Genomic DNA, 26,667 nt, shown 5'->3' on the forward strand with positions numbered 1-26,667 from the left:
CTCGACCATGTTCAAATTATAATTTTTATTTTTAAATAATAAAATATATAAAAATATTTTATTTATACAGTTTTATAAATAAATTTGAATAAACTACATATTCAAAATTATTTAAATTTTTATTCGGGTCTAACAGATCTACTGACTAAATTGTTTTTATTCGAATCTAGCCCGAGCTGACTAACCAATTTATAAACAAATTAGTTTTCAACAAATGTCAAACGAGTTTAAGACTTAATAAACTAGTTTTATACCAAGTTTAGTTGACATCAATTATGTTTGATGGTATATATAATCAAATTTGCGGTACTTGTACTATACATCGACTGTGAATTTAGTCACTATATTTTAATTTGATTATTTATAATCTATGTGCTTTTTAGATTTTGAAATTTTGGTCCTAATTCAAATAGTTGTTGTGAATTCAATTAAATTACATTATGCCATTAATCCCTATGTAATACACTAGTAATGATTTTTCATTTTTTTAAAAGTGTAAGGACTGAAATTGATCAAATTAAAGTACATGTGCCAAATCCATGCCTTGTAACTAGTACAAGTACTAACCATAGAATTTAACCGGACTTAAAACACATACAATAAAGATAAGGGTAAACTGTATTATTAGTCTCTAAATTATGAGATCCATCGAACAACCTTTTTTTCAATTTGATTTTAAATAAGTCGTCGACTGTTAATAAGATATATTTTTATACGAACTGAAAGTTTAGTGACCCATTGGATAAATACTTTTATTCAAAATTGAAAGAATAATCTTATAATTTAATGATCAATAAGATAATTTACTCGAAATAAAAATAGAAATGAAGTCAACAAATCATGTGGGGATTAAATACCTTTCCAGCCCAAAGTCCGCCACATTAGGCTAATTTTATACCTTTTTCGGTATACATTGTAATTTTATCATTAATTAAAGGCTAGTATAATTGTATTTATTCAATATTTTGCAAGATATACAAGTAATATAATGCATGTATGGCAGGTTATTTCCCTTATATTCTTTGTTAATATAATTCTTTTTTATTATAAATACCCCACACCCAAAGAAAAGAAATTGGAAAAAGAAATTGTTTACTATAATTATTATTTTTAGATAAAGAGAGAATAGTTGCCTGGCAACAATTTCTTTGGTTGTTATGCTCTGAGGGTTTCTCGCAACAATTTTAACCATTGTTTGTGCAGATCATTGAAATTAATACATTTTCTTCTCTCTCTCTACATATTTCATTTTCCAGTTTTCAGAATTTATGTGCTTTTGATAGTTATAAGAGTTTTGATTAAGATTGAAGTTAATTTTAGTCTAATTTAATTTGAGAAATGAGTTTTTTCAACAGTTTTTTATCAAATATATTAGAGGTCATTAAACTATATTTAAATTATTATTTTGATCATTAAATTTTTAAAAATTACAAAACAATAGTTTAATTTATTATTTTTTATCAAATGATCATTATTATCCTACAACGTTATAATAAGTGTGAAAATTTAATAAATATTTTATAACAATTCGATAAAATATAATGATTATTTTACAATAATTTAATAAATTTATTAACATTTTATATTCAGTGAACAAACCGATAATTTGAGTATCTTTAAGTGACCTTGGGGTACTTTACCCTAATAAATTTGTGTCCAGAGAAGATAGGCCCAAAAATGTGCCCAGGAAATTATATGGGGAGGCAATTCTGCTAAAATCTGGCTGGCTCTGGCCTCCGACTCGCTAGTCGCTACTCAACCAGAGCCTGAAGCCTGAGCTTCCTCCTCCCTTCGCCTCCTCGCAATTGCCTTTAACCCTTATTATTCTGTTTCTTCATTCATTCACACAAACATTCATTAAATTCCTTTGGATTTGTTGTTCTATCAGTACATTCGCCGTTACGAATCATTGCATTTTTTCACGTCAGATCCATTATTGACGCTTACCATTTTAGCTTTATCATCTTCGTTCGCAGAAAAAACAAAGGCTTCTCTGCTTTCAGCCTCACAATTCTTCATACAGTTGGTGAGTGCAATGAAAACGCAATCTATTTCTTTAATCTTTTGTTTGTTTATTATTTTGGTTGTTTTATTATAAGTGCGTTTGTAATGGCTTTGATTTGTCGCTCTCATTACTAGTTAGTGTTTCATTTCACTTGTTTCTGGATCATTTGTAAATGCCGATTCTCAATCGCTTTCTTTTTTGTTGCATCAGTTGTTTGTCTGTTTTTGCTAATATTTGTTTTGTTAATAGCTTCGAGTTTTAGTGATTCAGTATAGGAATTTTATTACATATCGTTTCGACTAGCAAATGCGTAAAGTTTTGTTTTTTAAACTGACTATAACTTTTAAATTTTGAAATAAAAAAGGTTGATTTCGGACGTTGTAACCTCTCGCCATACGAGACTTGGTGCTATAAGGTAAACTTGCCTAGCTCAACTGCAAATTATAAATTTTGGTAGTAGTTTGCTTGATGATTTGTGTTTTTAATGACATCTCTTTTATGGAAAACTGAGTCTAGATATTTCGTAATTTGATCTCGTTTGTTCATTATACACCGTGCACTTACTCTATGATCAAGAACATATCTTAATTCCCTACTCTTTGGTTGTTGCGGTCAGAATTATTACTTTTCCCAATCTTTGTTTCAGTGAAGGGTTTATGAGCTGCCTACTTAGTGGTAAAGTTTTGGAATCTGCAATCTTAACTCTTTTGATGAACTTTCCTGTGAAGAAATAAATAACTTTTAAAGACTGGCTTTTCAGTGTCTCTAATAATTAGGACAAGGAATAAGACAAATAACCTTATTGATGGAGCCCCGGTTTTAAAACTGAAAGTACAAGGCTTCATTTATAAATAAAGTTTATGTTGTTTCTTGTTTGTGAATCGTGTCCTATTGATCTATAATATTTATCTTGTATAGTGCAATGCATAAGTTCATTCTTGTTGCAATAGTATCAAGCATCTTATATTACGGATGTAGGTGATAATGCATGGTTGGTTTCTTGAAGATCTTTGTAGCTATAGAAATTTTGTTCAAAGAATATGAAGAAATCTTATCTTTCCGATTCCAGCCTCTAGTTTTTGTTATTTAAGGTCATTTTTTCCCTTTAATGTTCAAAGTTTATACAAAACCCAAAATTCTGTTTAACTGGTTAAGAGGCAAAGTGGAAGCATAGGAATCTTAGAAGCACTACTATTTGGGATGTATATGTTATGTGCTTTTAGTTCCAGTCTATTTGTCACATTTTGTATTGGCTCTTGTTTGAGACTTGTAATGTTGCATTTATTGGGTTCTTTTCAGTATCCTCTAAAGTAACAACTTGCTGTTAAAATGTGATTTCCACAAATAATCTGGCATTTATCATATGTTCTTGTTTTGTGCTTTAAACATCCTAGTCATTGAGGGTGCTTAAGTGGGATTGCATGTGCCAGGAAAGGTGGAAGCAAGTTCATTGGAGGGATCAAGGCAGTGTTCCTTGCCTTTGTGGGATTATATGTGTAAGACCTTACTTAGTAGCACAACACTTGTTGCATCAAACCAGTTTCCTTTTTTACATTTTAAGTTCAGATGAAAAATTTACTTATCATGAATCTTTCAGCTGGATGCTGTATGCTCTTCTTAGTGTTTGGGTGAGTTGCAGTATTTGTTGATGGTTTTAGTGTTTCCCTTTTGTTTTTGTTGTCACTGCAGTGAACTTAACACTTAAAAAGTGTTCAGGATAGATCTGCCTACGCTGCTGGATGCAGAGAGTTTGAGTAGAATATAGTCGTTTTTTATTCATTTGATACAATGTTTGCTTCAGAAGATAGGTATTTTCTCAAATTCTGCATATAAGCAATTGCCAAATGGCATTTTGTACTTGTTATACCTTCCCATCCTTTCAAGTTTCCTTTTCCAGCTGCTTTTGTTACTTTATTCTCTAAACCCACATTTGTTGTTGAATAGGAAAAGGTTGGTGTTTCCTAGAAGATAATTTTAGTCCCAGAAAAGAACCTGATTGCTATTCATTATTGATATGGTTCTATAGAGTGACAATCTTCGAAAGGTTGGAAAATGGCTTTTGTCTCGGAGGAAGAGAAAACTAATGAGTACCTTTTCAAGATTGTATTGGTTGGTGATTCAGCTGTTGGGAAGTCAAATTTACTTGCAAGATTCACGAGGGATGAGTTCTACCCTAATTCGAAGTCAACCATAGGAGTGGAGTTTCAAACCCAGAAGGTGGATGTAAATGGGAAGGAAGTCAAGGCACAGATCTGGGATACAGCTGGTCAAGAGCGCTTTAGGGCTGTTATATCTGCATATTACCGGGGGTGCAGTCGGAGCTCTCCTTGTTTACGACACCAGCAGACGGCAGACTTTTGATAGCATCGGCAGATGGCTAAATGAACTTCAGAGTAAGAACCATAATGAACTTGTGTTTTCTTGGTTACACATGCTTACTATCCATGTATAAACCTTATCAATATGAATTACATTTCTAAGATTTATCAAAATTCTCTCAAAGTTCAAAATGGGCTTGTTATATCCTGTTTTCAGACCTCGAAGGGGCTTTTTAGAACATTATGGCGTCTTTTACAGGAAGTTTTTCCTTTTACTTGCCCTTCTTGGTAATGTCATAGAATTGTCAGTTTAGGTCTTGATGGCTAAGGATTAACTTGTGTGGTTTATCATTTTGAAAAGCTCATTCGGAGATGAATGTAGTCACCATTTTAGTAGGCAACAAGTCTGATCTTAGAGATGCCAGGGAAGTATCCACAGCTGAAGGAAAGGCCTTGGCGGAGGCACAGGGTTTGTTTTTCATGGAGACTTATGCCCTTGATTCCTCCAATGTAGTATCTGCCTTTCAGACAGTTGTAAAAGAGATCTACAACATATTGAGCAAGAAAGTTATGATGTCTAAGGAGCTGAAGAAGCCGGACTCATCTTCATTTAACGGGAAGACTCTGGTTCTACCATTGGAAGAGAATCAGGCAACTAATACAGCTCAAAAGGGTGGGTGTTGTTCGTCCTAATGCTTCGTAAAATATAAACCCTATTGCTAAGATCTAGTAGGCTCAGCCTCAAGTTTCAAACTGGCACAAGCCCCAGATAACTTTTTCCATGCATCGTTCATTTCTTTATGCACTGCTGTAAATTGTTAAACATTTTTTCGACTTGTTCATGGTAATCTTACAGTGGCTGATACATGGAGTAGCAAACAGAATGTAAACGGAGTGAAGGTGAAGGGGGCTTTGAAATAGGAAGAGAGAAAAGCAAATGATATTATATAATATATATTTAGAATGTCAGTGTATCTCTTTTGTTTTGCTGTGATTTACGTATTAATCAAACCATGTCGCCACCATCTATCCTATATATAGCTATAAACTGTCATACGCACGTAAAGCTAGGCCACCCAAGTTTCCTTCTTGCATGGCAAAACGATAGACCACAGTTTACTACATTGATTTGAATAAATCATTCTCAAACTTGCATGCGATACATCGCCACTCTTAATCTTGCAAGAGTATATAATATCTGAATTTAAGGATTTTCTCTTAATCATTCGTGCGCCTAAAGCATTAGTACAATTTAACGCCTGGAGCTAACATGCTTGACTCAAACCAAACACATCGATCCATAATTCGCCAAAAATGAGGAAAGGTGAAAATATACGAAACAAATAAAACTAATGCTTAGCTGAGTAATACCATACCAAGCAATTAAGAGAGATTTATGATGATGGCATGTGCTTTCAGTATGATCCTCTGCTTTCGTTTGATCTGCGGTTGGTCCAGGCCATGGAGCTTCCTTTATTAGAATTTCCGTAACGATCTGAACTCTTGCATAGCTTCTTGTTACTACTTACTACAACCAAATACAAGCTCATTGAATGCTTGTCGTTTTTCATCAGATAAGGTTTTGTTATCTGGCGAGTCGTATCGAATCTCATCGAATTCCTGCATGATGTTCATTAAAGCAACTATTACTAGAGGCATCTCTACAAGTACTACTCGTTATGGAGACGAACATTAATAATTTTGGGACAGTCATCTACCTTGGATTTTGTCTTGGCATAATAAGGTGTTAAACAGGGATTTAAATCTTCGAGGGACAAGTCATCTGGACTACCAAGAGTTGTTGGTTCGCAAGAACTGAATTCCTGAAATGTTGTTCATGATGTTATTGCAGGTAGAAGAAATGTATCAGAGCAAATGACCTCCAGACTTGGGGTCAAAAAATTTCCAATATTCCAAGCTGTCAAGACTAGAGTGGAAAAGAAAATAATCTATACCTATGTTCAAGTAATATTATTAATGTGTATGTAATTACATGGGAAATAGTATATAAAATCTTACCAAGGAATCAGAAGGTTCATCTCCATCATATCTGGGTGACCAGGTATAGCTGCCATGCTGCTGACGACATGCCTTGGAAGAATATTTTTCTGCCTTCACCTGTTCAAGCATATCATAATAACAAGAATACTTTTCATAGTTCATACCATGCATGCATGAAGCATATTAAGCTAGCAGATAATACCGCATGCATTGCATTTCTTGCATGGAGTAGGATTAAGTTTAAGACTTTTATCCGGGGCAATATTTGATGCAAACAATATGCCATGGGATTGCAACATTCCAAATTGGAGCTAAGGTATTAACAGGCTCACTTATTTAACAACTCTTGGTTACAAATGGAATAAGTTTCAATTATAGCATCATTAACTTCAAACATCGGTCTATAATTTATATAATTAGATACCAAATGCTTCGAAAGTAGTGTTTGTTTGTGTGGATTACCTGAGCAAGATCCTCGGCAAGGCATTGGAGTTGGCCTGTGAGAGAAGTGACCTGCCTTTGGAGAGTAGGGATTAGTTGCTTGGCTTGTGTCAGCTCAGAGCCTTGCTTTTCAACTAGGTGTTGAAGCTGAGAATTCATGGCATCTGGAAATAATATTGCACTCTTCAATGACTTAATCTCTTCTCTCTGTTTCAAGCACAAATCTTTCAGCTTCTCCACCTGCAAATACCATCTTCATTGATATCTATGGCATTCATAAACAATTGCAAATTCCCTTGGAATTTAAACAGATACTTTTCTTTTGGCGTAATGTCCACTAATCAGGATTGTTTAGTCTTATTAGATGTTAATGTTCACTAACCAAAATTGTTTACTAATCGTTAAGGTTCACTGATTAAGATCGCGACAACTAATTTTAAAATAGCAGGAGAGTGAAATTTTAGCTTACCTCTCTGTTCTTGTCTTGAAGCAGAAGCTTCAGCTCAGAAACCTCCATCTCCAGCTCCTTGTTAGCACTCAAGAGCTCCCTCTCACTTCTTAAAACCATGGCCAGCGTCCTTGTATTCCCTTTAACCTCCGTCAAGGCTTTCACCTCCTTTTTGTTTTCCTTGTTTGAAGATCCTTTACCAAACAGCTTCCTCTGCAGCGCCGTGAAAGCGGCACCTTTCCTCGCTGTCTTCTTTAGATCCTCAGCTATAACATCCGATGGAATGACCAGCTGTCCCGTCGTCTTATTTGCCGATTTCTTGTCCATAAACTTCTTCATCAAGCCGGTCAAGTGGAGGTCCGCCGCCTGGATCTTTCCGCAGCTGCCTTGAGCTGCTGCATCCAACGGCTTCGATTTCACGACCGCTCGAGAGGAGGAAGAGGAGGAGTTTGGCCTCCGCGAAGAAGCGGAGCTGTTGAGGTGTATGGATGAGGAGGGATCGGAGAAGTGAGAAGATGTGGAGGAGCGTGAATCGTACGACCTGTAACGCGTCGCCATTTACGGGAGCAAGGGAGGTCGGAAGTTATGCTGATTTAAGGCTTTAAGAACAATTTTATGAGTTGAAGATGAAAGAACCTTGTATGTTCTCCAAAATGAAAAACGTTTTCAAAGTAGTCTAGTTATTGTTTTAGTCCCTCTCATACGCTAAAATTAATAATTTAATCCTTCGGTTTAATTTGACATGACATAGGTTTTTATTTTTATTTAATTATCGATATTTAATCTATTAATAGATTAATGTAAATTAAATACTACAAGCATCTATTATAAGAGTGACAGTCCTAACAAAGTTTACTTTATTTACAATATTAAAATTCAAATCTCATGTATTAATAATTACTAAAGTGATGATGTGGATTTCTATTACAATTTATCGACATTAGTAACACTATTATTGAAACAATTGATATTATTAATAATCTAACAACAATAATTAACACTACTGTCACTGTTGACCTGCTCATACCATTAAAAAACATATTGAATTATCCAATATCAAACTAAAAAGGTTGAAATTAAAATTCCAACATAGTAAAGGAACTATGACTAGAATTATACGAGAAATATTTCAAATTTTGAATACGGTGAACGCAGCGTGCTGGCCTAAGTCACTTTCCAAATCTAAATTCAAAAGATAGATATTTTTTTAGGCGTGAGAAAGCGCGGGAGGATTTGCATTTGCTGACGTACTCATCCAGGCCTGGGCTCTAGGGCTTAGCGGGCTATTTTTTCATTGACAAGACTATCTAAATCAAATCAATTTATTAACACAAGGCTCAAATGTTTTTATATTTTATTAAATATTAGGGCTTGAATTTCGAATTAGAGGTTGGAATCAGTTGAAAAAAATGGAGAATTTGTTGCTTGCTAAAGAGCCGGATCCTTGTGTTTTACGCATCCTCAAGCAATACCACACTCATACAAACGGAAACAATGTCGGTGACGACGGCAACTATAATACATTTTGTCTTCATTCTAAAGTCTCGACGCTCCTATCTATTCGAAACCGGACGGCGAATTTCTCTGTCCCAGACGGGATTCTTGAATCTTTGATCATCATTGAGAAACTCGACCGCCGGCGAGGCGTTCCCCCCTCCGACGCCTTGCGGGAAGCCTTTTCCGCCGTCGCCGTACACCGCACTCTTTTGTGGTTACACATCTCGTGGGACGACTACTACGACGGTGTTAGAAGAATTTGGGGGGAGTTAATTAAGGATTTGGAGGTGTCGGGTTCCTCCGGCCTTCTTTCTCCTGGGTTAGCTAATTGGAGAAAGGAAGTCGAAGCGGCACTATGGGATCGAGAGATCTCTAAGAGGCTGGTACGTATTAATACTCTCGACGAAGCGATGCGTCGTATTCGGGTTTATTTGAGGGAGGTCTTCGGTTCAATAAATCCCACTGCTGATGATGTTGTCTATGCTCCTGCTTATACTCCTGCTGATGGGAACGGTAGATTTCTCTTCTCTTCTTTTGATTTTAGTCCAAGTAAGTTTTAATGTTTTATTATGCTATCATGTATATAAATTGTTTTTGCAGTATAATATTTTGTTATAAGAATATAAGTAGAATGAATCTTAAATGATTTCTCTGTGTTAATTTCTTCCCAGTGGATAATGTTGTCACTGCTCTCGCTCAAATCCCTTCGAGTCCACATCGTAGCAATGATGAAGTGAACAGTAGTCATTATATTATGTTTTATAGGAATGTATAATGAATCTAACTCAAATCTCTGTAAATTTGGCCTCCCACAGTGGATGATTTTGTCACTGCTTCTGCTGAAGTCACTTCGAGTCATCATTGCACTGACAAGGGAAACAGTAGGTTCCTCTTGTCTTCTCTGTTTTTTTAATTCAAGCAACTATCTTGATTTTTTTATAATGTTTTTCCTTGTATGATTTATTTGTTGTATAGCATGTTGTTCTAAGAATGTATGTAGAATGAATCTAACTCAATTTTCCTCCCACAGTAGACAATGTTGTCATTGCTTCTGTTCAAGCCCCCTTGAGTCCTAATAATAGCACTGACAAAGGGAATGGTAGGCTTCTCTTCTTTTCATTTTCATTTTATTCCAAGTATTATTTTTTTTCTGTTATGCTATGCTATGTACGATTAATTTGCGGTATGGTGTGTCACTATGTTGGTCAAAGAATTTGTGGAGTGAATTTAGCTCAATTCTGTGTAAATTTTTCTTGCTTCCCACAGCAGGTAAAATTGTCTCTGCTTTTGCTCAAGTCCCTTTGAATCATCATCATAGCACTGTCAAAGGTAACAGTAGGCTTCTCTACTCTGTTTTTTCTTCATATATTACTAATTTTAATTTTTGTTTTCGGGAGATCATGCAATGCCTGTATGATTAATTTGCAGTACAATATGCTGGTCTAAGTCTCTAAGAATCCATGTTGAATGAATCTAATTCAATTCTGTGTAAATTTTGCCTCCCACAGTGGATGATTTTGTCTCTGCTCCTGCTCAAGTCCCTTCGTGTCCTCATCCTTTCACTGACGAAGGGAATGGTAGGCTTCTCCTCTCTTCTCTTTCCTTCTTTTATTCCATGTAAGAGTCTTAATTTGGTTGTAGTAGGTTATGCTATGCTATGAATGATTAATTTGTAGTTTAATATGTTGGTCTAAGGATGTATGTAGAATGAATCTTTCTATCTCTGTGTAATGTTGTCTTCTGCAGTAGGAAATGCTGTCTCTTCTGCTCATGACCCATTGAGTTGTCGTCATTACAGTGATGAAGGGAATGGTTGGCTTCTCTTTTTTTTTTTAATTTTATTGCAAGCAAAAGTCTTAATTTTGTTTTCAGGAGATTATGTGGTACCATGTATGAATAATTTGCAGTACATTTTGTTGGTGTAAGAATGTAAGTGAATGTAATTCAATTCTCTGTAAATTTTTGCATCCAAAAGTGAATAATGCAGTCTTTGCTCCTGCTCAAGTCCCTTCGGGGTTTCCTTGTTGCACAGACAAAGGGATTTCTAGGTTTCATTGTTCTTTTCTGCTTTTCTTTTTCGTACAAGTAGAAGATGTAATTTGTTTTAGGAGATTATTATGCAATGTGATTAATTTGCAGTACAATATTTTGGTCTAAGAATGGATGTAGAACTTATCTTTCTCAATTCTTTGTGTAAATTTTGTGTTCCACAGTGGATAATGCAGTCTCTGCTTCTGCTCATGTCCCGTTGTGTCCTCATCGTAGCACCAACCAAGGGAATGGTAGGCTTCTCTTCTCATCCTGTTTTTCACTTATTCCAAGTAAAAGTCTTGGTTTAGTTTTCTGGAGATTATGCTATGTTATGCATGATTAATTCACAGCACAAGATGTTTGTCTAAGAATGCATTTAGAAAGAATTGAACCCAATTCTGTGTAAATTTTGCCTCCTACAGTGGATAGTGCTGTCTCTACTTCTGCTCATGTCCCTTTGAGTCCTCATCCTTTCACTAATGAAGGGAATGGTAGGTTTCACTTCTCTCTTCTTTTCCATGTTATTCCAAGTAAAAGTCTTAATTTAGTTTTCAGGAGATTATGATATGCTATTCATGATAAATTTGCAGTACTTTGTCTAAGAATGTATGTAGAATGAATCTAACTCAATTCAATTTTTAAATTTGGCTTCTCACAGAGGATAATGTTGTCCATACTTGTGCTGAACTACCTTTGAGTCCTCACCGTAATACTGACAAAGGGAATGGTAAGCTTCTTTTCTCTTGTTTTTTCATTTTATTCCAAGTAAAAGTGTTTTAGGAACATTATGCAATGTTTTGCATGATTAATTTTCAGTACAATATGATGGTCTAAGAATGTTTGTAGAATGAATCTAACACGATTCCTGGTGTAAATTTTGCTTCCCACAGTGGATAATGTCGCCTCTGCTTCTGATCATGTTCTTTCAGGTCCTCATTTTTGCAAGAAGAAAATGAACAGTATGATTTTCTTCTCTTCTTTTTTAATTTTATTCTATGTAGTCTTATTTTGTTTACAGGCGATTATCCTATGCTATGTATGAGTAATTTGCAGTATAAAAATGTATGTAAAATGAATCTAACTCAATTCTCTGTTAAATTTTTCCTCATATTGTTATACGTACCTAGTTAACTATAGTAATGGTAATCTTGGACTTTGTTTGATCTAGCTACCTCGGTTATGTAGGGAATATGAAGGTGAATTTTCCAACAGGATTTTTTTTCTCTAGTAGAAGTATTGCTTTGTTTTCAAGAGATCTTGTAATGCCAATGTATGATAAATTTTCTTTAAAGAAGCTTTTATTCTCTTGGTTTAAGAATGTGTGTGAATGAATGGTCTCATTTCTGTGTGTACATTTTCTCTAATCTTGTCATACTTGCCCAAGTAATTTTAGTTATGGTATTATTGGCCATGATTTGTTCTAATTACCTTGTCTGCAGAGATCCTAAGGGCAAATTCTCACACAAAACATAAGCTACATTCTTCCTGCAGGCAACATAAAGGTATTGTCATTACTTGCATGGAGGAGGATTGGCCTTGCAGAAAAAATGGTTCCCAATCTGCATTGGTTGATGAAGTAACCGATTCCCTCTCTAAAGCATTGGATGTTGTGGAAACAGTTGCCTCTGACACGGCAACTAATAATTTGCATGCTGCAGGCATTGTGGAAGACTCCCATAAGGACATGGGTGATCCTACTAATCTTTGCATTGATAAAGGAAAATGTAGATTTCTCCTCTTTTCGGTCTTCTCTAGTAAAACTGTTAGTTTTGTTTTCCTATGATTATGTAATGCTATGTATGATTAAGTTTTTGTACTAAAGCTTCTATTTTGTTGGTTTAAGAATGCATGTTTGAATGAATTTTTCATTTCAGTGTGTAAATTGCCTCGTATTGTTTTTACTTGCTTAAGTTGAGCACTGTTGACATGCTAGATAAAGTAGAAGATCCTCTCCCGAAAGCCTTGGAAATTGCAGAAAGAAATGTAACATACGTGGCAGCAGCAAAAAGGCACCCTTCTGAAGGCTCTAAAGGCAATGGAAACAAGGAACACAGGGCACCTAATGATCATACTGCAGAACCTTCTCAAGCTCGGGAGGAAGCTTTCAATAGACCCAAGAAAGTGCCTAGGACCAGCTTAATGGTGAGTAATGGCGGCAACGGAAACAAGGAACACAGGGCACCTGATGAGGCTGTTAGAAAAGAGATTGACAAGATGGATGGGAGTGCTCCTGCTCCATCCGTTGATCATACTGCAGAACCTTCTCAAGATCAGGAAGAAGCTTTCATTATGCCCAACAAAGTGTGTAGGACTAGCTTAATGGAGAGGCAGTTCCTTTATATTTAGTATCATGTGTTGCATTATGTTGCATGCTTAATTGTTTTGCTTTTTTGTTAAATTGCATTCTTTAAGTTAAATTCCTATTTGTTCAGTAAATTCTATTATGTTTTGGGTATTGTTGTAGTGGGAGGATTCAGTTGATGGCTCTTCCGAAGGGAAGGATAGCTGTTTGAACGAATGTACTTTACCAAGTCCCAGAACAAAGCATGTGCCTCCCTTAAACATTAACGTGCCCAAGATGTGGGAGAGAAAGAGAAAAGTTAATAGATGGACTGACGAGGAAGAAAAGGCTTTGACGGAGGGTGTACGTAGGTACGTGATTAACTTATAAAATTTTGGTGTATAATCTTGTGAGCATATTAGATCTTCTTTAGGTTTTTTCTCCAGTAGTTGTTACTAGTTTAGCAAATATGAGACTGGATATACTTTTTGATAGTTTATAGCCCTTGGTTTCTGCTTTCTCACTACAAATATTTTCATAATGCAGATATGGAAACCAATGGAAATATATTTTAGAAACTAATAAAGAAATATTTAGAAATAGATCTGCGGTAAGTATTTCACAAGCTTTATAACCTTTTATTTTTAAAACTAAATTCTTGCCTTTTTATGGATAATTTATAATATATGTTCCTAATTATTTATCAGATTGATCTCAAAGACAAATGGAGAAATTTGGTCAAAAGGTGATGTTTTGTATCAGAAGTAAATACAGAAGTACATAGTGATGGCTTAGGTTTAGCTTTTGTGGTAAAATAGCAATGGGATGGAATGCTGGTGATGATTGAAATCGCAGTGGTTTGGTGTATGAAATTCCATATATATCTTCCCCCTTTTTTTGTTTGTTGGTGCATGTATCTTCCCACTTAAGAATAGTTTGTTGAGGTTGATGACATTGAGAAAATGGCCCCTAATCTGGATTTGTTATTTGATTCCCTAGTTTGATAGTGATGGCACCTAACACCCGTCATGGTAATTGTTGATTTCATCCCCTGCCCTATTAGGGAAGTAAGACCTTAAAAACACAACCAATAAACTCTTGTTAATCTAGTATAATAAGTAGGACGGTTTTAACTAGTCAAACTGATCGATCAATATAGGCTTAACTGACCTAATTAACCCGATTTAACATAGGCTGATTCGGTCATTTTAAGTTGTACCTCGTTTTCCTAAAAACAAGAATCAAATCGCCTTAGATTTACTAAGCCAATAGCTTGTTATTTACGGTAACCTAAACAGCTGAGCTGACCACCGACAATGGCAGCCTTTTATTTGTTCATATATGAAAGTGATGATTAATTATTCCTTCTATTGTTTGGTCTAAGTATATTTTAGTGGGGTACTTTTATCCAGCTATTTTATCAATTAATTTAATGTGTTGTTTAGAGGTCATACATCCTACGGACCCACTTATTGTGTTGTTTGGTCTAAGATAATATTTGCTTAGTTGGTTTGTTAAAAGTGGTTCTGGTTGTCAATGCATCGTCGTCACATGCATGCAACTAAAGTAAAGATTATCTTGCTATAATTGTTGGTTTGGAATTGTACCTCTATATACATGGGGCGGTGTGGAATACAGACTAAAGCAATTAAATTTTTGCTGGTAAAGTAGTAAAAATAAAATCTGAAAGTTAGTAAAAATAAAATCTGAAAGTTATGTTTAAAAAATAAAATAAAAGAAATTTTCCAATAATGAGAATAAAAAACATGTTCAATTAAAAATTTTCATATATATGATTTGGCCTATGATCAAAGATTTGATACTTAATAATTATTGGAAAATAATATATTTTTATTTATATTGATTTGAGCTTGGGATCATTTATTATATTAAATATTATATTTTAGATTTTTTCATTTTATATAATATTTTTAGAGAATTAAAATATATATTATTTATTTAATAAGAAATATATATCTTAAAAATCATTTAAAAATTTCAATCAACACATCTCGTTTCATGTTTTAAAAAAAATGAAAGCCAAATCAATCTTTGTTTTTTTGAAATTAAATACACCCTTAATTCTGCCAATTTTTTTTGAATAAATTTGAGTTTTATTGTCTACTTTTTTCTTTGGCTCAACGAATCTAATGTGTTTATTTGCAAAATGCACAATTCGAGAACAGGTTTAGCACATGACGGTTATGAAATTCATAGTTCTTTTCGGATGTCTAGCATTGAAGTCTAGTTTGAATATAATTTTATACTGATTAAATTAAAGCAAAATAAAAAATTATGGGGTGTTAAAATTAATAAAATTTTAAAATATGAGAGATGAGACGGACACATAATTTTATAGGAGTGTAAAATTTAAAAAATTAAGAGTGAGATTATAATTTTTTTTGAAAATATAAAATTAGATATTAATAAAATAATTATAAATTTAAAAAATACAAGCGGCCAAATACCTTGTTAGTGCATCTGTGATGAGAGTGCTAGTTTTGTAGTGTTTGAGACCGCTTGTTTGATAATTTGACGTCATCCCTCTTGGCGTTTGGGACTGGCCTAGGAGGCGCCCGACCTTTTCCTTTCGGATACATTTAATGTGTAATTTATTTCGCTTCTTTTCGCGACTATATATGTGTTATTTCCACTTAATGTCCCTAAGCTATTATCTAAATTTTAAATTGATTTCTAAATTTCAAAACGTTCTAATCAAATCCTCAAAATACTACTTTTTTATACCCAAGTCATTCTATCGATATAGTTAACAATTTAATTAAAAATTGTATGTATTAGTGTTCACTAGAGACGAAGTATGCGTAATGTAAGAAGGCTTATATACTTCTATTCCTCAACAAACAGGTTTTTTTTAGAATAGTTCAAAATGATTATAAAATATTATATATTCATAATGTTTTTTTATTAACAACAGTTTACTGTTATAAATGTAATTGTTTAAACCCTAAATTTTTAATTATAAGGAGCATAATATTATATTTTACCACTACGATTGTTTAATGAATCTTTCTTAAAATTAAAATTAGATATATTAAATCTTGAACTATTTCTTATATTACTACTTGAATTTGACGTATTAAAAGATGATATCAATTAAAATTTAAATAATATGTTTCTTTATTAAACACAATAAATCGAAGCTACTCATATGGGAAAAAGCATATATATATATTTATAATTTGATTTTCACATGCTAAGTATGCTTTACATAGGATTTAAATTTGTATTTAATATCCAAAGTAATAATTGACTTGATAAAAAATATGATTGATATAATGTTTTTATTAATAAAATTCCTTTAACATATATTAATAGTAAAGCTCTGACAAATTAGAACCTTCATCTGATTATTTATTAAAAGTATGGTAAAATACATTTTTTGTAAGCTCGGAAACACCACCCACCGACATCACCGTTCCATAAACTCTTGAATATAAAAATAAATAAAATCCACAAATGACTCCATATTCAACAAGAGAGATTATTAGTATCTTCGAGTTCAAACAATATGCAGCTCAGCAACACGTTCTTCCTTACATTACATGATCGAGCACCCTTGTGGGTTTTCATCACTATAACATTCACCGCCACGGCCTCCGCCGTAACCGTACCCGTTGTAGTAGCCGCCTCCGCTGCCCCAGCTATCATAGACCGGCCTACCAATTGTTTCGTAATTTTGAAACGATTGTTGAGGTGGTCCACCGAAATAGCTAGGTCCACCATAATAGCTAGGCCCCGCACCACCATAGCCATCCAAGTATGAATAACCGATCGCATACGCCACCGGCGGTAAAGGAGCCGCTTCCATAGCTTTCGCCGCCGGCGCCGGCGCCGCCCCTTTGGGTTTCTCCGCTTCTTTTGGTTTGTCGACCTTTTTCTCCCCACCCTCTTTAGGCTTCTCGGCTTCTTTTGGTTTCTCGGCCTTCTTCTCCCCCGACTCTTTAGGCTTCTCGGGTTTCTTCTCAGCCTCTTTCGGCTTCTCAGGTTTCTTCTCGGCCTCTTTCGGCTTCTCGGTCTGCTTTTCCGCCTCTTTAGGCTTCTCAGGTTCCTTGGGTTTCGCCGACGACTTGATCTCAATGCTCTTGATGGATCCGCCACCTTTGTAGCATATCTTGTCTCTTATCTTCTCCGGGCTACAACATATGACAGTGATGGTCACCGTGTTGGCCTTTTCATCGTATATCTGGTCTCTTATTTCTCTTGTTCATAACAGAAACACACACACAAAAAACATAAACTCAGACACCATTTTTGTAACCTTCAGTTCAATGATCAATCAACTAAGTAAAAAGAAACTCACGAGGGAATTTACAGAGCACTTTCTTGACCTTCTTGTAGCATTTGAAGCACTGAAGGTCCACCTTCAGCACCATTATTGTTACCTACAAAGATCACCCCTTGTCAGAATGCATGGCGAAAGCAAAATTCACAGATGAAAACAACAATTCAAACGAAAGGGATAGAAGAAACCTTCTCGGCCATAGCTTGGACTCCCTCACTGATCTGATCTTGAAAACGAAGCAAGTAAAGCAAAGCAATCGAGAGGCTCAGACAGAAGGGGTTTATATAAAATCAACTTGGGTTATGTTTAAGATCACACGTGGAGGGTGATGATTGGCAGTAGATATTGAGATCGTCGTTATTAGCAACTGAGGAAGGTGGAAGGCAGCTTTCGATTGCTGACTTTCAAAGCCTACCGCGTGATGTGGCGTTGATTAACATATCATGTTATGCCTACACCTCACCTTCCGCCTACTTACAATTCAACTTATTATATCATAAAGTGCATGTAAATTTTTAATACACAAAAAGTATTGCATAAAACCTCCATCATTTCCAAGGATAAAAATGAATATTTTTTTTATTAAGAGTTTAAGATTTAAGCAATTATCTTTGTAAAGTGTGCATCATCGATAGTTAAAAATAATTTTGTTAAAACGTAGTGATCGACTACTTGAATAAAATCAAATTGAAAATTCAAGGACTTAATTAATAAAATTTATTATTCAATGGTCAAATTAAAATTAACCCTATGATTTTGTGACCAATGTAACAATATACCCACGAGATTTTTATACGTTAGAGAAAAGAAGGAAACAATGATTTTATATTATTTAGTATCATAAATAGTATTTTGAACACGTTATAGGCTTATAGCCAGAGTGTTATGGAATAACTATTAGACACAATGTATTGGAAGTGTTTGTATATTGAACACAATTTTCACATTGAAAAAATAGTTAATATGTAGATAAATTAAGCTTAGGAATTTAACATATTGTTTCTTTTGGAATGCAAATAAGAGAATGACTTTAAGATTTATTTTATTCTCTTTATAAATTAATATTAAAATTTATTATAATAATTATAATTTTTCATCATAAATCACCAATCAGGTTGTCACCATTTTTATTATCTAACCTTGCTTTGATCTTCTTCTTTATAATCTTCTCATTAATTTATAACGTCTCATTGTCTTAACAAAAAAATTCTTTTATCGGTCTCAATATGGATCAACGTTCAAGATCGTTTAGTCGAATATTATTTTACTTATCTTAAAAATACAGGACTAAGATGCAATACGTGCTGAAGCGTAGGGGCTTGTGTAGCAGTTTTTACCAAAATTTAATATTTTTCTTTAAAAAAAATTGGAAGTTAAGTCTCCTCTAGGTGCAATAAATTATGGGACATATGCCCCCACATGCCAACAGTACACGTGTCCCTAGGTATAGTGGGTTACATCGTCACCCCCGGCGCCCTCCTCAATGGCGGTTAAACTCCGTGTAGTAATGGTAAATGAATCTAATAATTTTGAAGATTTGGGAAATGGGGCTTAATTAAGGTAAATAAATGAACAAATGCATTTCTCATAATGTAAGCATTAAAATGGTACTACATTACCAGATTCTGTTGTTTAAAGGCTACACTGAGTTAGATGTTGAAGGCGAAGCCAAACCCTAACGACAATGCTAAAAAGATCCAAATTGTGGATCTTGGAAACGGACCCAAGTGTTTAGCCCTAGATTTCTTCAATTACATTCACGTTCCTTGGACCAGATCCTTTCTTAAAATTTCCTGTATTTTACTCAATTGAAGATTTGATAGTCCTCTCTCCATGGAATCCAATGCTTTACTTTGTTTGGCAGTGGCAGTTGGAGAGTAATGTGGTATGCTCCTTTTTGTGTAGGTTTTGCCTTAAAGAAAAGGATCAAGGGTTGGTAGTGGTACCTTTTAGTTTCTACTAACAATTTTGCTCTCTGATTCTTCATTCGCCCATGCACGTAGCCGAGAGACACATATTAATAATATAGCTAAGTTATAGTGGATTCATGCTTATTCTTGAGGCTTAAGGACATCTTGGATTAGAGTGGATTCATGCTCATTCTTGGGGCTTAAGGACATCTAGGACGCGGTGCCTCGCTACTGTTTAATTCCTTGTCTATTGCCCGCTAACGTTTTTCTTATTTACTTAATGCTTCCCGGGAATATGTTTAATAGCGATGACCAGAAGCTCAGCCTCGGAAATTGCGTTCAGATGCAAGAAGAAGCATCCTAAGGTGCAAAAGCATATACTCCTTCAACCTTCCAGCTATTAGTTGCATTGGAGAGGTTCAAGAAAAGCAGATCACCATAATTTCACGCTTTGGCACGGATCGCTGTTGGTAATGAAAGGGACAACTCAGCGTGACTGGCTACACTCCGTGCCTAAGCGACTCGGGCCGGATTGAAGGGAAAGGGCTATCCTATATATTGGCCGGCACTGGATTTTGGTTTGCAAGGAACTGAACCTCATATTACCTATCCCCTGTTTCTTGGACAGCACTTCCCAAGTTTGTGTACATTGACGCATGATGGATGTACTAGATGGCTTACGTTAGCCCTGCAATTTTGGTCTAATTATGAGTTTATTCCCTTTATTTTATGAAAACTATGAATTAATCCTTTTATACTTGAGTTTGATCTCTTAATTTACTAAAATTGACAAGTTAGTAAAAAATGAATTTGAATTGTTAATATTTATCCATTTGTGGCATATTAATGGCTCAAATGCTGATTTTTGCTAATTAGACTAGACGCATGGGGTTTTATTCATAATTAGACCTAAATTTTCTAACTATAGCAAGTAATTTAATTCCTGTAATTTGTTGAATATTAATGATATATCGAATTTGGACATACAAAGCCTTAGGACTAGAATTAATTATTCAAGGATGATGCGGGGGAAGTGTGAATGTATGGCATTGCAAGGGAAATGGTCAAAGCAAAGGTTTGAGACGGTAACATCCATTGGTTTTAACAACTTATTTGCACAATTTATAAGAATTTTGCAAAAGTAAATTTTAACCATTAAAAATCCGAAAAGTTTGGGGGGCTGTCTTCCGAAATAATACACCATACGTCTCCCACCTCTCATTCTGGGCAGCATCCTGTCCCCTTCCTTCATCTTCAAAGCCTTCCATTTCCCCGTCTTTGACGTATCAACTTCCCTTTAGGACCGGTTTACCAAAGACAGAGGTAGGAGAGATCGATACCAGGGCACCGTTTCAGTCCGTCAAAGCCGCCGTTAGTTTATTCGGTGAAGTTGCCGTTCCCAAGGAACGAGGACGACGCACTCCCAGAAAATCTAGAATTTCTGCCGAGGTACTATAAAACGCACGTTAAACGTCCACTCTTGTTTATGCAGGGTAAAATTATTTTACAGGTCCTTTTACTATAACACCAAATGCATCTTGGTCCCCTTTTTTAGTATAATGATATGATTTTATAATAGTTAAAAAATAAACCATTTATAATTTAATGTGATAAATTTAATTAAATGATAAGATATTCTAAAAAACTCAAATTGTTGCATCTAATACAACTTTTTAGTATAATGATATGATTTTATAATAGTTAAAAAATAAACCATTTATAATTTAATGTGATAAATTTAATTAAATGATAAGATATTCTAAAAAACTCAAATTGTTGCATCTAATACAACTAGGTTTCATGGATTAAATGTAACATTTTAAGTTTTTTAAATTATAATGAATCCAATAAACATGTAATTCCGCTAAAAATATGATGTTAAATTTATTACAATGATGACTAGTTTGCATGATTTTCTATTATACATAATTAAAAATGTATGGGACTGAAATGTACTCTATTGTATAATATGGAGACCTATAGAGTAATTGTACCATTAGAGTGATTACCAAACCACTCCATCAAGATTTAAATTGCTTACAGTGTAGTCCTAATTTATCTTTGCCAGAATGTTATAGACAAGGAGACACAGCTTCTTCTAGCTGAGAAAGAATTCAACAATATCAAGCAAAAGCTCGAGAGTGACGAAGCTACAAAGGCTAAAGCAGATAGTGAACTCGAAAGCGCTAAGCAAAAATTGCAGGAATTGTCCGAGAAACTCAGAGCAGTAACCGAGTCGAAGAAATCGGCAATCGAAGCGGCCGAAGCAGTGAAGCAATACGGCAGTGAACTCGAACTCAAGAAATCGCAATACGGCCAAGAATACGAAGAGAGAAACAAAGAACTCGAGACGGCGAGGGAGCAATACCTTGCCGTCGCTATAGAGCTCGATGCCAAGAAGCAAGAGCTGAATAAAATCAGGCAGGATTTCGACGCTGCGTTGGAAGTGAAGCTGGCGGCCTTTCAACAGGCGGCGGAAGCGCAGCTTTCAGCTAAGATGCATTCGGAACGGGTTGCGGAGCTGACGAAACAAATCACGGCCATGAAGGAAGCTATCAAGCAAGTGAAATTCGCTACGCAACAAGTGTACAATGAACAAGAGGCTATTGCAGCAGATAAAGAGATGTTGAAGAAATCTCACATGGCTGCTAAGGAGGAAGCCGAAAAGAAATTGAGTGCCTCGAGGGAATTGTATGATCCCGAGTTAACTAAGTCTCTGGAGCAGAAGCTAATGGAAACTGGCCGATGAAGAGTGTTCTCTTCGGAATTTAGTGAGCTCCATTAGGGTTGAAATTGAAGAGGTGAAGATGAAGCAAGCACAACAAAATGAAATTAAGGCGAGGAAAGAAGCTGAAAGGGAATCTCTTAATGGTGATCACAATGCTAGGCTGCAACAGCTTTTATTAGAAGCCGAGACTGCAAGAAAAGAAGCCAAAGAGATGAAGAATAATATCGAAACGCTGAGGAAAGATGCCAACGCGGCGGAAATGGCGGTGAAGGAGGTAAAGCAAAAGCTAGAACAAGCACTGGAACAGGCCGGACATGCCAAAGCGGCGGAGAAGAAGGCGCTCGATAATATGCGGGTAATAGAAAAGGGGGATCGGTGATGGGAAGATAAGGCTTTCCAAGGAGGAATATGAAGCATTGCAAAAGAAAATAGACGAATATGGGAACATGTCGGAGCAGAAAATAGCAGCTGCAATGGCTGAGCTGGAAGCAATAATCACGAGCAAAAACGAGGCGGATGAGAAGGTAGAAGAAAACTTGAAAGCGATAGAGGAAATCAAGGCGGCGACAGAGATGGCGGAGAAGTCGGCGGCGTCAGCAGAGACAGCACAGAGTGTACTCGAAGGTGAACTCAGAAGACGGCGTCAACAAGAAGAGGTAGTTGCAGCATCTTAACAGCTTCCTGGACTAGGACTCAGTAGCGACTCGCTGCCATGGATTGTTTCTCCACCTAAACAAACTAATTGTACACATTATATATTGTATGCATCAAAGCAAAAACATTATTCATATATATATATATATATATGTATTTTATATGAAATACCTATCCTTCTTTGAATGCTTTGGAACAGAACAAACAAGAGATATCCTTAATCTTTTGCCATTTTACTACTCTTAGTAAAGGAGTTTCATAGTTGTAATTGTGTATTTGAATAGCTTGATTTTATCAAACTTTATTAAAAATACAAACAAGATCATGTACAATGTAGCACATAAAATTAGAAACCTTTAAACTAAAGTCAGGAGAGACAAAAAATCTCATAAAATTAGAAACCTTTAAACTTTAAAAATTTTAAAACAACCCCAAAACTTTGAAAACCTTCATTTCAACCCCTAACTCCTAAACTATTTGGCCGCCCCTCTTCCAAGCTCGTCCGCTCGGCGACGATGGCTTACCCAAACCGGTTGGGTTTTGGTCGGACAGGATCGGCGAGCTCAGCTTCGGTGGCGGTGAGGCGGAAAGACGGCGGTTTCGGCCGAAAATCGCAAAAATCTAACGATTATGGAGCTTTTCGTCGGACTTTCAAACGTCACTCTACCACGAACGGCAACGATTGGAGGCGAGTGGATGACTGGGCTATGACCGGTCCGGGACGACGCTTCCACTGGGCTAGGCGATGATGACTCCCGATGAGCGGTGGCCGAGGTTGGAGGTGGGTGACCGAATGATTTCCTTGCGATTAAGCTCGACAGTAACCAATTTCGGGTGATATGAGGGTCGGGTTGAGGTCGCCGCTTGCTTTTGAGTTCAGTGGGAGTGGCGGTGTACACCACCACCAATCGGAGAAGGGTGGTTCGGTGACAGGGTTTAAGGTTAACGGGTTGAAATGAAGGTTTTTAAAGTTTTGTGGTTATTTCAAAATTTTTGTGTTTTCTTTTTTAAAAATATATAATTTTATTTTTTTAATTTTAAATAAAATTTTTAAAATTACTAGACTGTGACACGTCTTAACGGAGAAATCTAACGGTCCGTCACGGCGTTACCCATTTTGAGTAACGGAATGAAACGTTAGGCACCAAACTTGAACGAAAAAAAGTTAGGCACTAAACTGAAAAAACGGACATATGTTGGGCACCTTTTGTATATTTAATTATTAAAAGAATCGTTATTATTTTTAAAGGTTATAAGTTTGAGTATCAACGACTGCATGAAAAATTGAACGTTCATTGTCAAATAATTTAGAGTACTTAGAATATATATTATTTTATAATCATCTTAGCTTAATAATAAAATAGCTCGAGATGTTTAGTGCTGAAAATCGAAATAGTTTGCAAGGATATGTGTCATGTTTAATTTTTTCTTAGGATATATATAAAAGAAATATTATCAAATAGTCTTAAAATAATAATATTTCTTGAAATAATAATATTTAGTTGAAATATTCACAATGCATTAAAGAATTTGACTTCCATTATAGCCAAATTCGCTTAGTGAAAACAAAATCAAGGCTATATATAATAAGTTTAATGGTATAGATATTCAGTTTAATATATTAATTAAAAATATAATAAGTAATAATAATAATAAATATATATATAAATTGAATTCTCCTATGATGATAGAGATTGGTAGACTATATTCTACCAAGGGTATTCGTTAATCCAAGTGGTATTATCATTGCTTAAATAAATCCCATTATGATTCTTTTTGCACCAAGAGTCATCTCTTTTGACCTTGAAAGCATAGAAGGTTATCCTCCTGTGATCCATCCACCGCACATTGCAGTAGAAAAGGATGGAGCGAATAAAGTTTATCTTGGTGTCCAATGTCCTTTTATCATTGGTCTATCACCCATGTTCTTGAATATGATAATTTATGAATCAACCATTCACTAATGGAAAATCTTGATTTTTATATGTTGTTTCTTAATGCTTTTAGATTAAAAAAACAATATCTAATAAATCTTGATTTTGAATTGGTCAACAACGAAATTAAAGATTGAGAGCCTTTCTTGATTCTTAAGGACAGAAATTAACCAATAATAGTAATAGAAAAACAATTATCGCTTTTCCCTTTAACAATACCAAGAAGGATTGAGATTAAGATTGTTTAAACAATTTTGAATCGATAAGTTATTTTGTAACTCTTGCATTTAAAAAATAGTTAATTTTATTAAGAAAAATATTTAAAATTACAATGAGAGCTTATAATTAGAATCGTAAACTAAACTCATAATTAAGATATTCTTCTTTAACTATCAAGATAAAAAAAACCTAGCCACTTAAGATCATATATGAACAATACAATGAAAAGGTGAAAAGTCCATTCAAAAAAACATCGAACAACACATAGATACAAATAGATCTGATTATTACAACAAACGAACCACAATATGAGATTAAACATTGAAAGACCATCGACAAAAGCAAATCAGAGCCAAATATCATGAAAAAAACCGTCTAAAATGCAGGCTACGTATCTAAATCTAATTTGAGGGTCCAAAATAAAAAGATCAACGAGATAACAAATGAGCATCATCTTGATTAGTCACGGCAACATCAAATCCAACCCTGAAAAAAATGAAAAAATGGATCAAACGACTAAAAAATATAACTCTTGCTATGCAAGCGATCCAATTGTGTTATGTATGAATGAAAATGGGATCAAATTATGGGTGTTCAAAAAAACTTGTAACCGTTAATTGGTATAATCGTTATATTTAGCAAGTTAATTAATCAAATTGTTAATGTTAAACGGTTTCGATTAACTGTACCGTTAAAAATGATGGTTAAGGGTACATTTACGAATTTTGATAAATGGTTAACCAACGGTTAATCGTTAATAAATTAAATTTATAATTATATTGGGAGATGTACATAATTACACCGGTGTAAGTATGTGTTAAGTGCTACATTTTTTGTGAGATGTACATATTTACCCGTTAATAAATCAAAGCATTCATGTTGTGTTATTTTTGAAAAATAATTGTAATAGGTTAAACGTAGGTTAACTGGTAACCGAATTGTTAATAACAGTTAACCACTTAATGGTTATATTACTATTAGAAAAATCTCGTAACCGTCCATGAACAACCCTAGATCAAATAACCAACACTCAAAATAAATTTAAATATAATCGAAGAAAATAATATATTCTATTAAAAATTACAAATATTATCATCTAATTTTCTAATAATAGGTTTAAAATTTTAAAATAAAAAAATACAGATGTAAAATCTTAAAAAGAAAGAAAATGCACTCTTCACTAGGTATCCACCTTGGATATTAGCATTGTTATTGCAGAAACAAAACCCATCCAGCTTCACGGATCAAAAGCAAGTATCTTTGGGACAGATATCTGGGTTTCCCAATTTGTAATACAGCTAAAGATGCTACACATCCATTCAAGAGATCATCACACAATTCGTTGATATGATAGCCCTTTGAATAATATACCTCTACTTGTAACTTGCTGCAACGGCAAAGGACAGCAGCATTGGGAAGACAATAGTTTTGAGGTCAGTTATGGTGTGTGATTTATTTCTATGTTTTTTTAGCACGGGAAGTAATTTTATTAAAGAAAGTAATATTGGTGGAAGATTAAAAATATGTGGATTGCCGCTTTAAAGCACTACAACAAATGTGTTATGTAGCGGCGTTTTTTGCGGCGTTTTCAGGGTAAACGCCACAAAATTTAAGTATTTAGCGGCATTTACAATCCAAACGCCACAAAATGATACTTTAGCGGCGTTTTTTCAAGAAACGCCGCAATAGAGTGGAAATATAGCGACGTTTGTAGATCAAACGCCGGGACAGGGTCGTTTATAATGTCGTTTTTCCAACAAACGCCGCAATAGAGATGTAATTTAGCGGCGTTTATCAAACAAACGTCGCTGTAGAGTAATAATTTAGTGGCGTTTGTGTAAAAACGCCGCAATATAGTAATAATTTAGCGGCGTTTATAGTACAAAACGCCGCAATA

General features: G+C 34.9%; 3 protein-coding genes, 1 long non-coding RNA gene and 2 pseudogenes across 4 annotated transcripts; 4 read left to right on the forward strand and 2 right to left on the reverse strand.

Annotated features, from left to right (window-relative positions):
- Positions 1 to 1,773: 1,773 nt before the first annotated feature.
- Positions 1,774 to 5,278, forward strand: LOC120206116 (annotated as a pseudogene).
- A 314-nt stretch (positions 5,279 to 5,592) lies between these two features.
- LOC120206117 (outer dense fiber protein 2-like) lies at positions 5,593 to 7,844 on the reverse strand. Its single transcript, XM_039205862.1, has 5 exons — positions 7,235 to 7,844; positions 6,787 to 7,005; positions 6,343 to 6,441; positions 6,042 to 6,146; positions 5,593 to 5,943 (listed from the first exon to the last, which is right to left on the reverse strand). The coding sequence occupies exons 1-5, from the start codon at positions 7,769 to 7,771 to the stop codon at positions 5,845 to 5,847; spliced, it is 1,059 nt and encodes a 352-aa protein (XP_039061793.1). The 5' UTR covers positions 7,772 to 7,844; the 3' UTR covers positions 5,593 to 5,844.
- A 736-nt stretch (positions 7,845 to 8,580) lies between these two features.
- LOC120205908 lies at positions 8,581 to 13,771 on the forward strand. The gene is made up of 15 exons (XM_039205668.1): positions 8,581 to 9,223; positions 9,526 to 9,591; positions 9,741 to 9,809; positions 9,977 to 10,039; positions 10,219 to 10,287; positions 10,457 to 10,522; positions 10,924 to 10,992; positions 11,164 to 11,232; positions 11,400 to 11,468; positions 11,632 to 11,700; positions 12,181 to 12,465; positions 12,675 to 13,042; positions 13,206 to 13,393; positions 13,569 to 13,632; positions 13,730 to 13,771. The coding sequence occupies exons 1-15, from the start codon at positions 8,623 to 8,625 to the stop codon at positions 13,769 to 13,771; spliced, it is 2,157 nt and encodes a 718-aa protein (XP_039061599.1). The 5' UTR covers positions 8,581 to 8,622.
- LOC120206118 lies at positions 13,595 to 14,008 on the forward strand. The gene is made up of 2 exons (XR_005524080.1): positions 13,595 to 13,632; positions 13,730 to 14,008. It is a non-coding gene; the product is annotated as an uncharacterized LOC120206118 (long non-coding RNA).
- A 2,454-nt stretch (positions 14,009 to 16,462) lies between these two features.
- LOC120205832 (heavy metal-associated isoprenylated plant protein 39-like) lies at positions 16,463 to 17,606 on the reverse strand. Its single transcript, XM_039205625.1, has 3 exons — positions 17,514 to 17,606; positions 17,344 to 17,425; positions 16,463 to 17,240 (listed from the first exon to the last, which is right to left on the reverse strand). The coding sequence occupies exons 1-3, from the start codon at positions 17,523 to 17,525 to the stop codon at positions 16,582 to 16,584; spliced, it is 753 nt and encodes a 250-aa protein (XP_039061556.1). The 5' UTR covers positions 17,526 to 17,606; the 3' UTR covers positions 16,463 to 16,581.
- Positions 17,607 to 19,543: 1,937 nt separating this feature from the next.
- On the forward strand, positions 19,544 to 22,637 carry LOC120205909 (annotated as a pseudogene).
- Positions 22,638 to 26,667: the final 4,030 nt, after the last annotated feature.

The sequence above is a fragment of the Hibiscus syriacus genome, unplaced genomic scaffold (assembly GCF_006381635.1).
Source record: "Hibiscus syriacus cultivar Baekdansim isolate YM2019G1 unplaced genomic scaffold, ASM638163v2 tig00013285_pilon, whole genome shotgun sequence".
In the NCBI taxonomy this organism is placed as follows: domain Eukaryota; kingdom Viridiplantae; phylum Streptophyta; class Magnoliopsida; order Malvales; family Malvaceae; genus Hibiscus; species Hibiscus syriacus.

Coding starts and splice junctions, on each gene's coding strand:
- LOC120205832 (XM_039205625.1), bottom strand. Junction 17,241..17,343: donor AGTGCTCTGTAAATTCCCTC/GTGAGTTTCTTT, acceptor TATGAACAAGAG/AAATAAGAGACCAGATATAC.
- LOC120205908 (XM_039205668.1), top strand. CDS start 8,623: ATGGAGAATTTGTTGCTTGCTAAAGAGCCGGATCCTTGTGTTTTACGC. Junction 10,040..10,218: donor TCATCATAGCACTGTCAAAG/GTAACAGTAGGC, acceptor TGCCTCCCACAG/TGGATGATTTTGTCTCTGCT. Junction 11,233..11,399: donor TTTCACTAATGAAGGGAATG/GTAGGTTTCACT, acceptor GGCTTCTCACAG/AGGATAATGTTGTCCATACT.
- LOC120206117 (XM_039205862.1), bottom strand. CDS start 7,771: ATGGCGACGCGTTACAGGTCGTACGATTCACGCTCCTCCACATCTTCT. Junction 7,006..7,234: donor TTCAAGACAAGAACAGAGAG/GTAAGCTAAAAT, acceptor TGGTATTTGCAG/GTGGAGAAGCTGAAAGATTT. Junction 6,147..6,342: donor ATGAACCTTCTGATTCCTTG/GTAAGATTTTAT, acceptor ACAACATTTCAG/GAATTCAGTTCTTGCGAACC.